The sequence below is a fragment of the Emys orbicularis genome, chromosome 3 (assembly GCF_028017835.1).
Source record: "Emys orbicularis isolate rEmyOrb1 chromosome 3, rEmyOrb1.hap1, whole genome shotgun sequence".
NCBI lineage: Eukaryota > Metazoa > Chordata > Testudines > Emydidae > Emys > Emys orbicularis.
Window position 1 is genome coordinate 190,547,989 of NC_088685.1, and position 13,593 is coordinate 190,561,581.

A 13,593-nucleotide genomic window follows, 5' to 3' on the forward strand; every position below is an offset into this window, starting at 1 on the left:
AGTCACTTGTTTTCTCAAAGGCTGTAGTGACAGTACATCAATAGTTCCTTCTGTGTTTGTCTAGCCATTTTATTCTTTTCAGATAATATTTTAACAGTTGAATTATTTCTATCAACCAAACTGTTACCAATACAAACAGTATTACAGTGACCTGAAATACTCTTTTCCTTCCTAAAAAGGTACTTTTTACTCATATCTGAAACATCCAAGGAGTTAACACTGCCATGCTGGCTCCCATGCTTTCCTGTGATCTTACGGGTCTACAAAGCTGGCACAATCCTGCAGAACTGAGGAACCCACCCCTGTCATTCATAGCCCCTGAAACAAATCCTTTTACTTTTGAAATATCAGCTGTTGGCACTCCTGTTAAGAACCCAAAGAATTCTTACACTACAAGCCAGTTTGTAAGTGTCTTTAATATAAGAACATTCTGTAAAGATGATCAGGAATAATGCAAGGCCTTTTCTCCATCACATTCAAGTGAAGTAAAATTATTTAAAATCCTGGATCCCATGAAATTGTCCGTTCAACTTCCTTTTCTTCATAGCAGATAATTTCATCTCCAATATTGATCTCTATGTTCTTATCCAAACTGAGGCCACAATCCATGCCAGTTTTTATTACCTGGACATCGTCTTTATGGTGCTTCAGTGAAGTTAAAAATCCTAGAGAGAGAATGGAAAAAATAGATCCAATATAAAGACTAACGTGGACTTGAAACAAACAACCCCCTCCCCGCAAAAAAACTACATGGCAAGGCCAATGCAAGAAGGTTCTGATTTTTAGTGATGCTGAACCTCCATAATTTACACATGTTCTGAAAATCAGGTGTTACTCCTTTCAAAGTTTAATTGATCTGACTATCTCCTTCCTACACAGACTGCTGTCAGGGGTTCAGAGCATGTGGAAGTTTCTTATGGGGAGGGAACACCAGCATAGGCGCCAACTTCTAATGGCGCCGGTGAGTGCTCGATCCCCCCACCCCTGCCCCGACTCCACACCTGCTCCGTCCCCATTCCAACCCCTTCCCCAAAGTCCCCGCCTCCTCCCTGCCGCTATTCAACTCCTTCCCCAAATCCCCACCCCGGCCTTTTCTCTGCCTCCTCCCCTGAACCCGCTCCTCTCCCCTCCCTCCCAGAGCGTGCTACAGCTGTTTGGTGGTGGCAAGCGCTGGGAGGTAGGCGGAGGAGCTGGGACGCGGCGCGCTCGGGAAGAGGCGGGGAGGGCAGGGAGCTTGGCTGCTGGTGAGTGCAGAGCACCCACTAAATTTTTCCCCATGGGTGCTCCAGCCCCGAAGCACCCACGGAGTTGGCACCTATGAACACCAGGATGATTGGTCAAGAAAATGTCTGTCCAAAACCAATTCTGCATGTATTGCTTAAGCAAGAAAACAAGCTTTGCAGGAACTAGATGTCCTTTTTAGGTGAAGTCTACTGTAAATAGTGTATTAAGTTGATTGAACAACTTTTTAAGAAGAAAATTCCACCTTCAGATACATCAACATTTTCATTGACTTCCATTGCCTGTATAGATCAGAGGATATAGCCTGGGCCTAACAATCTAACTCCAATGGTGAGCATGTATGTGTAGTAGAATATCAGTGTGGATAAATGTTTTGATAGCAGTTTTACCTTTCCAAATAACATCTCTGTTACGAATTAGTTTAAACTTCAACTTTCTGTCAAACTGCCCCTTCTGTACTCGGCAGCCAGCCACTGGAACCTTGCTTTTTCCTACTGTGACACAGAAGGTAGCGAGAACAGAGGCCTCCCCTAAGGAAAGAAATGGAAGGACTAAGTGCAAGGGAATGTAATACAAACTCCACCAGTAATGAATGCTATGCTTTGCTGTGCTCGTCATTGCTATCAAAACTTTAGTCTTCTGAACATTCTGCTGCTGTGTATTGAGGAGAATAACTGCAGAGGAATTCTATGCAATCCAGTATAGTGGGAAAGCTATCCTGGAGAATGAGATTTGTGTATTTCCTCAACATACCATTTTAAATCAAGGCCCACCCCAGAGCAGCAAAATATTTTCCCTACCCCACAAGAAAGGTCTAGTTTTTCAAGGCAATATTTACCATCCAGTGAAAACTTACCTATTTTATGTTCTACTACAGATGGGGGCAATTTGCTGCTCAACTCATCTTTCAAGTCTTCAATAAGATGGTAGATAATATTGTGAAATTTAATCTTTATTCCCTTTTTAGCAGCCAGCTGCTGAATAGATTTGTTTGCATTCACACTGAATCCATATATGACACCTGACAGATAAAACCACCACAGCTGATTATTAAATATAAACACTCCAGGTACAGGAACTTCTTTGTTTTTCAAGCAGTAAGTGAAAATGTTTGGAGATGAGCTTGCAAAGGCTATCCTGGAATATTCATGTAATATTTTATTCTTAGCACAGTCTGTACTTAACAACTGAAAAGTGTTTGCTTTATTTGGGTTGAGATTTTCACATTTACTAATGTAAATTATAATCCTCTTTTCTCTTCCTTTTTTAAAAAACACCTTTTGGAATCAGGAGTCAAGATATCCTGAAATTGAGCGCTAGTAAAAGCAACATTACTGATAGCAAAATGAAATTTTATAGTTTCCCCATTTTAACTTTTCCATCCGTTTTTAAAATCAGAGATCACTGCATGTACACTAAGCACCTCCAACAATGCTCTTACTTTAAGAAGAGTTGCTTCAATGGAAACCCCCACAAAATACTGTCCCTAGATCAGTGTAGTTGTAGCCATGTCAGTCCCAGGATATTAGAGAGACAAGATGGATGAGGTAATATCTTAAATTGGACCATCTTCGAAAAAGAGCTCTAAGTGACTCAAAAGCTTGTCTCTCTCCCCAACAGAAGATGGTCCAGTTAAAGATATTACCTCACCCACTTTGTCTCTCTAAACTCCTAGATGATACAATTAGATGTAACAAAGCAGATAAATAGCTAGTCAGCTCCTGTGATCTGGCTGAGCAATATGCTATATGAAGGAGCAGGATTGAAAGGGAGCTACTTATCTTGGGTCCAGAAAAGGCCAGCTCCTTATCTTGGTCTCCAGCATAAATCAGAGCAGTCTGAAGGAGGTTCTAATTTACTCCCAGCTATGGCCCAGGGCAGTTCCAGCAACTGGGGATCTAACAGGCATAGGGGCACTGCAGCCAGGCCCCCTGGACTAGGGGGAGATTACAACAGGAACCACTATGCTGGCCAACCCCTCCCCCACCAGGACTCCCCTGCACAAAAAAATCCTCTGGGATCTGGTTAAGCCATTTTTCTGGCTGCTTTGCACTGCTGAAGCAGCGTAAGGCAACCAGAATAAGGGCTCAAATCTAGAGCACTGTCTCCAACACACAAGTTTGCAGGTATTGTCTGCCACATTATAGACAATACAGTATTGTGTATACCTTTCTCTACATTACTTGCATTTTCACTAGATTTCTAGCAGGATACCTCTTTGCACAGATACTAGTATTTATTTATTTATTTTCTGTGAAAGTAAACTATTTGTATGTTTCATACACATTTACATTGATTGTATTGCTAATTAATTATTACACAGGGGAAACAAAAACTGAAAGCACAGTTATCCTGTTCATTTAATAAAAAATGAAGGATTTCATACTGATTGTAAGATCACTGTCTAAATTTATACTTTACCCTTAAATGTTTCAGCAAGATTTATGTCATTTTCACTGACATCCCCTACTCCAAAATGGATCACATCCAATTCACATTCATCGTCGGCATTATAGCTGTCCAGAATGTTTAGAATGGCCTCAGTGGAACCGTCTACATCACCTAAATAGATCAAATGTTCTATTACTAGGCATTGTAAAATCAGAATAAACAAGTATCAGAATTATAACAAACAAAAGACAAATGCTGCTACATGGGAATTCTAGATTGTACAATATCATCAACAAAAATTTAATATCTGGTGCATTATTCTTTTTAGCATACAGAAGAGACTGCTGAACATACTGCACAAACTTGAAAGTGTGGTGTTCTATTCTGAAAAGTGACGGAACGCAACATCATTGGGGAAAGGAGGGGTCAATGTTTGTTACGTCTCAATGATTTTCAGATCAAGTTTGCTTAGTTTTACAAATACCGTCAGCCCTGCATATTCAGCCTGGGATATTAAAGTCAAGCTGGGTTCTTCCTGGCTCTTGCATCATCATCAATAAAGATTCTGCATGGCCTCAGTTCTACCAATGGAACACTATTGCCAATGGAGTTGAGTTGATATAACTGATGGCATTCTTGCAGACTGAGTCTACACAGATAGTCCTGCCACTGGAATTTAGGGCTCAATCCTGCAAATACTTGAGCATGTGAGTTATGTGTTTACACACACAGTTTCAGTAGGATTCCTCAAAGTTACTCACCTGCTTAAGTCTTTGCAGGATCAGTGCTTTAGTTAGCAATTAAAGGGGGGAGGGATAGCTCAGTGGTTTGAGCATTGGTCTGCTAAACCCAGGGTTGTGAGTTCAATCCTTGAGGGGGCCACTTAGGGATATGGGGCAAAATCAGTACTTGGTCCTGCTAGTGAAGGCAGGGGGCTGGACTCGATGACCTTCAAGGTCCCTTCCAGTTCTAGGAGATAGGATATCTCCATTAATATATAATATAATATATATATAATATAATATAATTCTGTTGCTAAGGTATGAACCAGAAGACAAGCCCATAGTTGCTGGTTCGCCAGGGCTGACAGTAGTAAAAATACATTTCTTAACAAAAGTAAGCAAATAGGTCTCTGAGTAGACCCAGGAAGCAGTTCTTCTGAGTAAGAATATGCCATACTTACATAGTAACTTTTCAGAGTAACACCATACTTTAAATTTATTGTGGTCATTAAGTTATGCTTACATTAATTTTCATAAAGAAAACAACCATTTCCTTCAGGAAGTTCTTCCTCAAAAGATTACAAGCCAGTGCTTAATTTTAGGACTGGAACAGAGTGTTTTCTTACTCTGGTAAGAACTGTGGTTATTTAAGACATTTTCATACAGATTCCACTCTAGGGGTGCATGCAGCCCACATGCACAAGACTGGATTCTTTTGAATAGCAATGTCTGTTGCGGCTGCCCCTGTGCCTTGAACACTCGCTTACTCCCTGCAGCCAAGTGTATTAAAAGCGGGGTGCACATCTCAGTTCCTTCACCAATAAGAATCTCTTAGGAGCAGGTCTTCAATTAGCAGGGATGAAAGGGTGTGTGTGTGTGGAATCTGTGGATAACACATCTCAAAGAACCACAGGTACTGTAGGGTAACTGTTTAAGTGATTGTCTACAGATTCCACTCTTGGTGACTAACAAACAGTTGCCTATTTACCGGTAGCTAGGCAGCAGGAGTTCTACTTTAATACAGATTGCAGGACTGCCATACCAAAGCTAGCATCCAATCTGGGCGCTTGTGCCAGGGAATAGCAAGTGGTAGATGTATGGATTGAGTTCCATGTTGCTTCCTATGCAGATGTTAATCAAATATGCTGCAGAGGCTGCTTCAGTGTTAATACGTCCAGGGGGATCTTTCTTAGCCAAATCATAACAAGTCCTGAAATAGTCCGAGACCCACTCAATAATATAATCCTTTCAGTGAATGCCAAAAAGAGTCCAGAACAGGTGTGCACAGGAATGGATTGGTCCTATCCAAATAAAAGGGCAATGCTCTGATGACTTCAAATATATGGAGGTTTATTTCACCTGGAATAGACAAGGGAAGAACACAGGGAGATGAATCAACTGATTGATGTGAAAGTTGGAAACTCCCTTAGAGAGAAACTTTGGGTGAGCTCTGAGAGGAAAAGAAATACATCTTTTCCAGCAGAGGGGAAGTTCTGTCAGCTGTGCCTTGTCTTGGGATCACCACTGAGGTTGATTTAGCAATGACATCCCATAGCCTTTCTGTAAGGAGAGTCTGACATCTGCCCCACTGAAAGGTGTCTCCGTGCCATGCATCAGAGCTGATACAGAGTCCTACATCTACTATAGTCAATACCTCAGTCAGTGCCAAGGAGGTGGGTAGTACATACCACAGGGATAGGTCTCAATATGGGAATACCCTGTGCCAAAATGGACCATACCAAAGTACTTTGTGCCACGGGCTTCAGTGCTGTGGTTGGTGCCTTGCTGTAGGTAGCAGAGGCAGTACAGTTGTTGCCTTCTGTGATGAGATAACTGGCTCTGTGGATGAGGGGAAAGTAGTGGACGTGTTATTCTTTGACTTTAGCAAAACTTTTGATATGGTCTACCACAGTACTCTTGCCAGCAAGTTAAAGAAGTATGGGCGGGATGAATGGACTATAAGGTGGATAGAAAGCTGGCTAGATCATCGGGCTCAACAGGTAGTGATCAACGGCTCCACGTCTAGTTGGCAGTGGAGTGCACCGGGGTCGGTCCTGGGGCCGGTTTTGTTCAACATCTTTATTCATGATCTGGATGATGGGATGAACTGCACCCTCAGCAAGTTCGCAGATGACACTAAGATGGGGGGAGAGGTAGATACACTGGAGGGTAGAGATAGGGCCCAGAGTGACCTAGACAAATTAGAGGATTGGGCCAAAAGAAATCTGATGAGGTTCAACAAGGAAAAGTGCAGAGTCCTGCACTTAGGATGGAAGAAACCCATGCACCGCTACAGACTGGGGAACAACTGGCTAAGTAGCAGTTCTGCAGAAAAGGACCTAGGGGTTACAGTGGACGAGAAGCTGGATATGAGTCAGCAGTGTGCCCTTGTTGCCAAGGCCAATGGCATATTGGGCTGTATTAGTAGGAGCATTGCCAGCAGATCAAGGGAAGTGATTATTCCCCTCTATTTGGCACTGGTGAGGCCATACCTGGAGTACTGCGTCCAGTTTTGGTCCCCCCACTACAGAAGGGATGTGGACGAAATGGAGAGAGTCCAGCGGAGGGCAACGAAAATGATTAGGGGGCTGGGGCACATGATTTACGAGGAGAGGCTGAGGGAACTGGGATTATTTAGTCTGCATAAGAGAAGAGTGAGGGGGGATTTGATAGCAACCTTCAACTACCTGAAGGGGGGTTCCAAAGAGGATGGAGCTAGGCTGTTCTCAGGGATGGCAGATGACAAAACAAGAAGCAACAGTCTCAAGTTGCAGTGGGGGAGGTCTAGGTTGGATACAGTAACTCCTCACTTAAAGTCGTCCCGGTTAGGGTTGTTTCGTTGTTACGTTGCTGATCAATTAGAGAACATGCTTGTTCAAAGTTGTGCAATGCTCACTTATAATGTTGTTTGGCAGCTGCCTGCTTTGTCCACTGCTTGCAGAAAGAGCAGGCCGTTGGAGCTAGATGGTGGGGGCTTAGAACCAGGGTGGACCGGCAGCCCCCCTATCAGCTCCCTGCTCTCCTGAGTTCCCTGTGTGGCAGCCGCCCAGCAGGCTAGCAATTGCTGGGCAGTGCAGCTGTCCCTCCCCCACTGCCGTGTGCAGCTCCTGCCCTCTGCCTTGGAGCTGCTCCTGGGAACCTCCTGCTTGCTGTGCAGAGGGCGGGGAAGAGGGGTACTGTCAGGGTGTCCCCCTCCCCCAGCTCCCGTACCTTATCTCCACAGAGAAGGGGGGGGAAGAGAGACACGACAGGGCTCAGGACGGAGGGCGCTTGCTAGCAGCAGTTGCTATCTTAACTTGCTGATCTACTTAAAAAGGCAATGTACTTTGAGTGGGGTCAGCATACGTAAAGGAGCAATATGCGTCTCTCTCTCACATACAGGGTGTGTCTCTCTGTCATGCTGTCTCCCCTCCCTCCATTCGTGCTGCCTTGTAGAGTGTGAGGCTACATTAACAACAACGTGTTAACCCTTGAGGGCTCAGCCGAATGCTAGCTCATCATTTAGCCGTAAGGTATTCCCTGGGAAATATCCCACCCTCTGACTTCACCACCTCAACCAAGCTTCAAAATCATCATTGCTGTGTACAGTATTGTTTGTTTAAAACTTATACTGTGTGTGTGTGTATGTGTGTATATATATATATATATATATATACACACACACACATACACACACACACACATATATATATACACATATATAGGGCCGGCTCTGGCTTTTTTGCCGCCCCAGGGCTCAGGGCTGGGGCAGAGGGTTGGGATGCAGGGGGGGCGGCCGGAGCCCGGGGGGGGGCGGCGCGCTCTCCCGCCGGGGGGAGGGCGGCCGGAGCCCCGGGGCGAGGGTGGCGAGCCCCGGCGGGGGCAGGGCGGTGAGCCCCGGCGGGGGCTTGGCTCTCCCCCCCCGGCGGCCAGAGCGCCGGGGGCAGGGCGGCGAGAGGGCGGCGAGCCCCCCCGCCGGGGGGAGGGCGGCCGGAGCCCCGGGGCGAGGGTGGCGAGCCCCGGCGGGGAGTCGGGGGGAGGGCGCGGGGGGGAGGGCGGCCAGAGCGCCGGGGGGAGGGCGGCGAGCCCGGCTGTGGCCCCGCTCTCCCCGGCGGCCCGAGCGCCGCGCCGCCCCCCTCCAGGTGCCGCCCCAAGCACCAGCTTGGTTGCCTGGTGCCAGCCCTGTATGTATGTATGTATGTATGTATGTATGTATGTATGTATATATACACACATACACATACACACACATACATACATATACACACACACACACACACACACACAGACACAGACAGAGAGAGAGAGAGAGAGAGAGAGAGAAAGGTCTTTTGTCTGGCCAAAGAAAGTTCCCTGGCACCTAACCCCCCACCATTTACATTAATTCTTATGGGGAAATTGGATTTGCTTAACATCGTTTCGCTTAAAGTTGCATTTCGGGAACATAACTACAACGTTCAGCGAGGAGTTACTGTATTAGGAAACACTATTTCACTAGGAGGGTGGTGAAGCACTGGACTGGGTTACCTAGGGAGGTGGTGGAATTTCCATCCTTAGAGGTTTTTAAGGCCCGGCTTGACAACGCCCTGGCTGGGATGATTTAGTTGGTGTTGGTCTTGCTTTGAGCAGGGGATTGGACTAGATGACCTCCTGAGGTCTCTTCCAACCCTGATATTCTATGATTCTATTCTATGATTCTAACATACCTGAAGCCTTCAGCACTTAGGAACTGCAACTAGAACAGAATGCTGCAGCATGTCAGGCCACAGAGAGCACATCAGATCTGTCCTCCGCTCTCTACACTGCCTTCCCATAGAACACAGCATCAAGTTCAAGGTTTTGGTCCTTATCTTCAAGGTGCTGCATGGCCTGGGCCCACGATATCAAAAACATGGCCTAAACCTCCAGGATAAAGTGTATGGTTGACAACTTTGCTTGTCTGGCACAATAGAACTCTCTACAATAAGGGTAAAACTCATCTGTGCAGGAGACAGAACTTTTTCTGAGGTCAGTCCCAGACTGGAATGAACTCCCCCCAAAATTAAGGACCATCACAAACCTCACCACTTTTTGCTCCAAGTGCAAGGTGCATTTCTTTAACCTGCATTAAATACAAATACATAGCAACATCTATATATTTTTTTTCTTTAAAAAAAAAAAAAAGTCTACCAGTACAAGACATACGCCTCCCCCTGGGAAGAGGATCTCTAACATAGTAGTTTTCAAACTTTTTTTCTGGTGACCCAGTTGAAGAAAACTGTTGATGCCCACGACCCAATGGAGCTGGGAATGAGGGGTTCAGGATGTGGGAGGGGCTCAGGGCTGGGGCAGAGGGTTGGGATGCAGGAGGGTGTCAGGGCTCTGGGCTGGGGGTGCAGGCTCTGGGGTGGGGCTGGAGATGAGGGGTTTGGGGTGCTGGAAGGTAGGCACTAGCCTGCCTTAGCTGGGCAGCACTACCGCCAGGACTCTTAAAGTCCCGGTTGGTGGTGCTGACCAGAGCAAGGCGACCCAGTGCCTTAAATGCCACGACCCAGTACTGGGTCGCGACCCACAGTTTGAAAAACACTGCTCTAACAGACAACAGCGGACAGACTTTAGTCACACTGCTTAATGCACTACTGAAGGCACTCAGATACTATGGTGATGAGTGCAGTGTAAGAACCTACATAAGAATAGAATAGACTGTTGGTGTTGGCTTGGGTTTCGGTGTAGGTCCACTGAAACGGAACTCCACCTTTAGGCTTTTATACTAGTGAGCCTTACAGGAGACTTTCCATCCTGTTTGGAAAGGGGAATAAGTATCTGGGAGAACTCCTTAAAGGCCTTTTCCGAAAATATTGCCAATATGGTTGGCAAGTAGGGCTTACGAGTGACAAGTTGCCCTGGAGCTTGGGGTGGCACTCAAAGCATGGGATAGGCCAGGGGTCGGCAACCTTTCAGAAGTGGTGTGCCGAGTCTTCATTTATTCACTCTAATTTAAGGTTTTGCGTGCCAGTAATACATTTTAACGTTTTTAGAAGGTCTCTTTCTATAAGTCTATATTATATAACTAAACTATTGTTGTATGTAAAGTAAATAAGGTTTTAAAAATGATTAAGAAGCTTCATTTAAAATTAAATTAAAATGCAGAGCCCCCTGGACGGTGGACTGGACCCAGGCAGTGAGAGTGCCACTGAAAATCAGCTCGCCTGCCGCCTTCGGCAAGCGTGCCATAGGTTGCCTACCCCTGGGATAGGCCCTGTATCTGGAGTGTCTTAAAAAGTCTGTCAAAATCTGATAAGGTTTGCATGGACCTTTCCTAGAGGACGTGTTTCTGTTTTGCCTCCCTCACTATTTGAGTCCTTTTGGAGAAGGACTCGGCAATCGAGCAGCACTCTGGAGCAAGGTCCTCTCCCGGGCATAGCAGCATCAGAAGCATCTGTGACTGGCATCCCTGTGTCACAGGAGGGACAGACCTTAAAACCTAGTGACCTGCAGTCAGTCATTTTAAGTTTTTATTTGGGGGGGTTAGAGTGGAAGGGCCATTATACAAGGGAGAGGGGTGTGTACAGGGAGTAAGACTCTTGTACAAAGGAAGAGAAAACCTATCACTACTCTAAATCTAAGGAGTTTTTGTTTTTTAAAAGTCAATGGGCAAAGAAAACTTATCTAAGCAAAAAATAAACTAATAGAACTATGTCAGCTAACTTGCTCAGGGCAAGGGATGTGAACACTATAAGGGTGCCATCTCACAGCCACAGGCAGTAAGGAACAAAATGTGCATTGTGGCCACCCCATCCTTTATACCCTCAGCTACAAGAAGAAAGAAGGGCACAGGTGAAACCCCAACAGTGTTATTCACAAGAATCAGATCTCACGCACCAGGAGTGGAATCTGCGTGGATACTCACTCAAAGAAAAACCTACAATTACAATAGGTTTAAATTTAGACTTGGGAAATATGCACTAAAACAACTGCAAAGTCAACTGAACATGACAGCACCTTTAACAATTACAGGTAGCACGTTTCTGTCACTCTCCGCTCTCTCTTTAGACCTTATAGCTATTAGATGTTTGTTGGTTTTATACAATGCTGCTTTTCTCTGTCTCCAGGTCAGATTGGATAGGCTCTCTCGTTCTTTCTTGTATGCATCTTTGTGTTCCTTTTGCTTTGCTTCAATAACTTCCATATCCTGTTTGATTTTCTCCTGTTGTTCAGCATAGTTTCTCCAATCAACAACTTCACGTGCCCTTTGCTTGGCAGAAGAGACAGCACTGTTACTTATCAATATATAGTACTGGGCAGCTTGGTCTTAAAACACTTTTCTAGATGATTATCTGATGAACACCATTCAAGCGCTTTCTTGATTTTAACTTTGTTTTGCTTTTAATTTTAAGTATTATTTTACAGTCTAGCTAAACAAACCATCTCATGTCACAGAAGACAACAGGAGAGGTGCCCAACATAGACAAGTTCTCAAGCCAACATACAAGGGCATGATAACCATTCCATAAACTACTGGGGAATAAACTGCATTGTTTTGCTCCTAGGAATCTCTCACCTCACTCCATGGCACCAAAAAACGGACACCAGAACCATTTATCCAAAGCAACAAACAGAATCCTAAATGGATTTAGGAAACATACAATGGCCAATTCATAAAAGATTGTTGTAGCCTCTCTGCAGATTATTTGATATCAAAGTCACTGGAAAGGTATATCTGAGGGACTCCGAGGACACAAGGAGAATGCTGACGTGAGAAACCTGATATCAGGGGTGGGCTTCTGACATTTGGTCTTACAAAAGGGTCAGGGGGAAAACACAGGAAGCTTTGGAGAGGCTGGAGTCTTAAATGATACTGCTTGTTCCCTCTAATGACACAAACAGTACCTATCTGCATTAGCTTTGGCAGGGTTTAAGTTAAAACAAGTTATGCACACCAATTTCTTTGTTTTATTTTGAGTCTCATTAATTCTAAGATTAAGAATAATGAGCCCATTAAGTTTTGGTTTATTTTAGGTCATGTTTTAAAGTAATTATTATTATATGCTACTGAAGAGGAGACAACCTAAGTCCTTGGAGAGGTATTTGGGAAGAAATTAGTAATTATTCCTGGACACTCAGCCAAGGCAATACTGAAAGAGAAGCCACCCAGACACCAGCTACAGTCAAGCAGAGGCATAGGGAAATAGGAGACCACAGGTTACACTTCCATCTCACTGAGAGATCACTTTCTTTGGCTAAATGTGGAGCAGATCAATGTGGAAGTGCTGGAGGAGGGGAGGGAATAAGGGTTATGTGTTTCATTGGGTTCTTCAATCCTTTTGTGGAAAACCTATTCCAGGCCACATTTAGTACCCAGGTTTTGTCTTCAAGCCTTAGTTACTATGGCTCATTTTCAATGAACGTTACCATTTTTGTACTTAATTCTATCTACGTTACATACCGCAATACAAGCGTATTAGCTATGCATTAAAGTTATTCTTGCTATACCTCAGATTCTACTTCAAGGATTTCAGCTCCTGCTGAAGGGACTTCCTTCCAGCCCACAATTTCTACCGGCATGCTGGGAGTGGCTTCATCTACTGTTTTGCCATTCTCATCAAACATCAGGCGCACTTTTGCCCAGCTTTTACCTGCAACCAGAATACATCCTTTTCTCAGAGTTCCTCTCTGGATTATGGCCGTGGTTACTGGACTAGGAGGAGGAGAAAGGGAAAGACAGACAAAATTAAGTTTGCTATCATATTTACAGTTACATGCCTTTAAGTGAAGATGAAAAAAGCAAATATAGAACAGTATGTGCTATGATCTCAGAACACATCTGTTAAACATTTCACCACCATGCAGAGGAAGTTTTAAAGGAGACTTGCAAAGGAAAAAAAATGGGCTGTATCCTTTTTAGTATCTTTAGATGTATAAAGATGTTAAAAATTCAGCAATCTCCTCCTCTTCCTTTAGGCACTGAGAAAACTCACAAAATACGTGACACCAAACAGTCCTCCAAAAAATCCAGGAAGTAATAGACACATTGCTTATATTTCTAAGGTAATAAACATCAAACAGAATTTGTTGAAAAGAAACCTTCCAGGCTCCCTTTATATTATATATATATATATAAAAAATTGATTTCTTTCTTTTGCAGGTACCCTTTAAATATCACCATTTTAAAGAACAAAGAGACACTTTTTAGTGGATGGTTCATAAAAAGTTTTCTATTTTATAGTAAGTAAACTACATAGGTTAAAAAATTGTCAGATTGATATTCATGGATTTTTAA

General features: G+C 44.2%; 1 protein-coding gene across 1 annotated transcript in view; it reads right to left on the reverse strand.

Annotated features, from left to right (window-relative positions):
* Positions 1-405: 405 nt before the first annotated feature.
* Positions 406-13,593, reverse strand: part of MTIF2 (mitochondrial translational initiation factor 2) — a 40,156-nt gene continuing 26,968 nt past the window's right edge. The window contains exons 10-15 of the mRNA XM_065401319.1: positions 12,807-13,011; positions 11,316-11,568; positions 3,664-3,804; positions 2,099-2,263; positions 1,632-1,772; positions 406-665 (exon numbers count right to left, since the gene is read on the reverse strand). Coding sequence (XP_065257391.1) covers positions 496-665; positions 1,632-1,772; positions 2,099-2,263; positions 3,664-3,804; positions 11,316-11,568; positions 12,807-13,011 — 1,075 coding nt within the window. The 3' untranslated portion in view covers positions 406-495. The remainder of the gene's footprint in view (positions 666-1,631; positions 1,773-2,098; positions 2,264-3,663; positions 3,805-11,315; positions 11,569-12,806; positions 13,012-13,593) is intronic.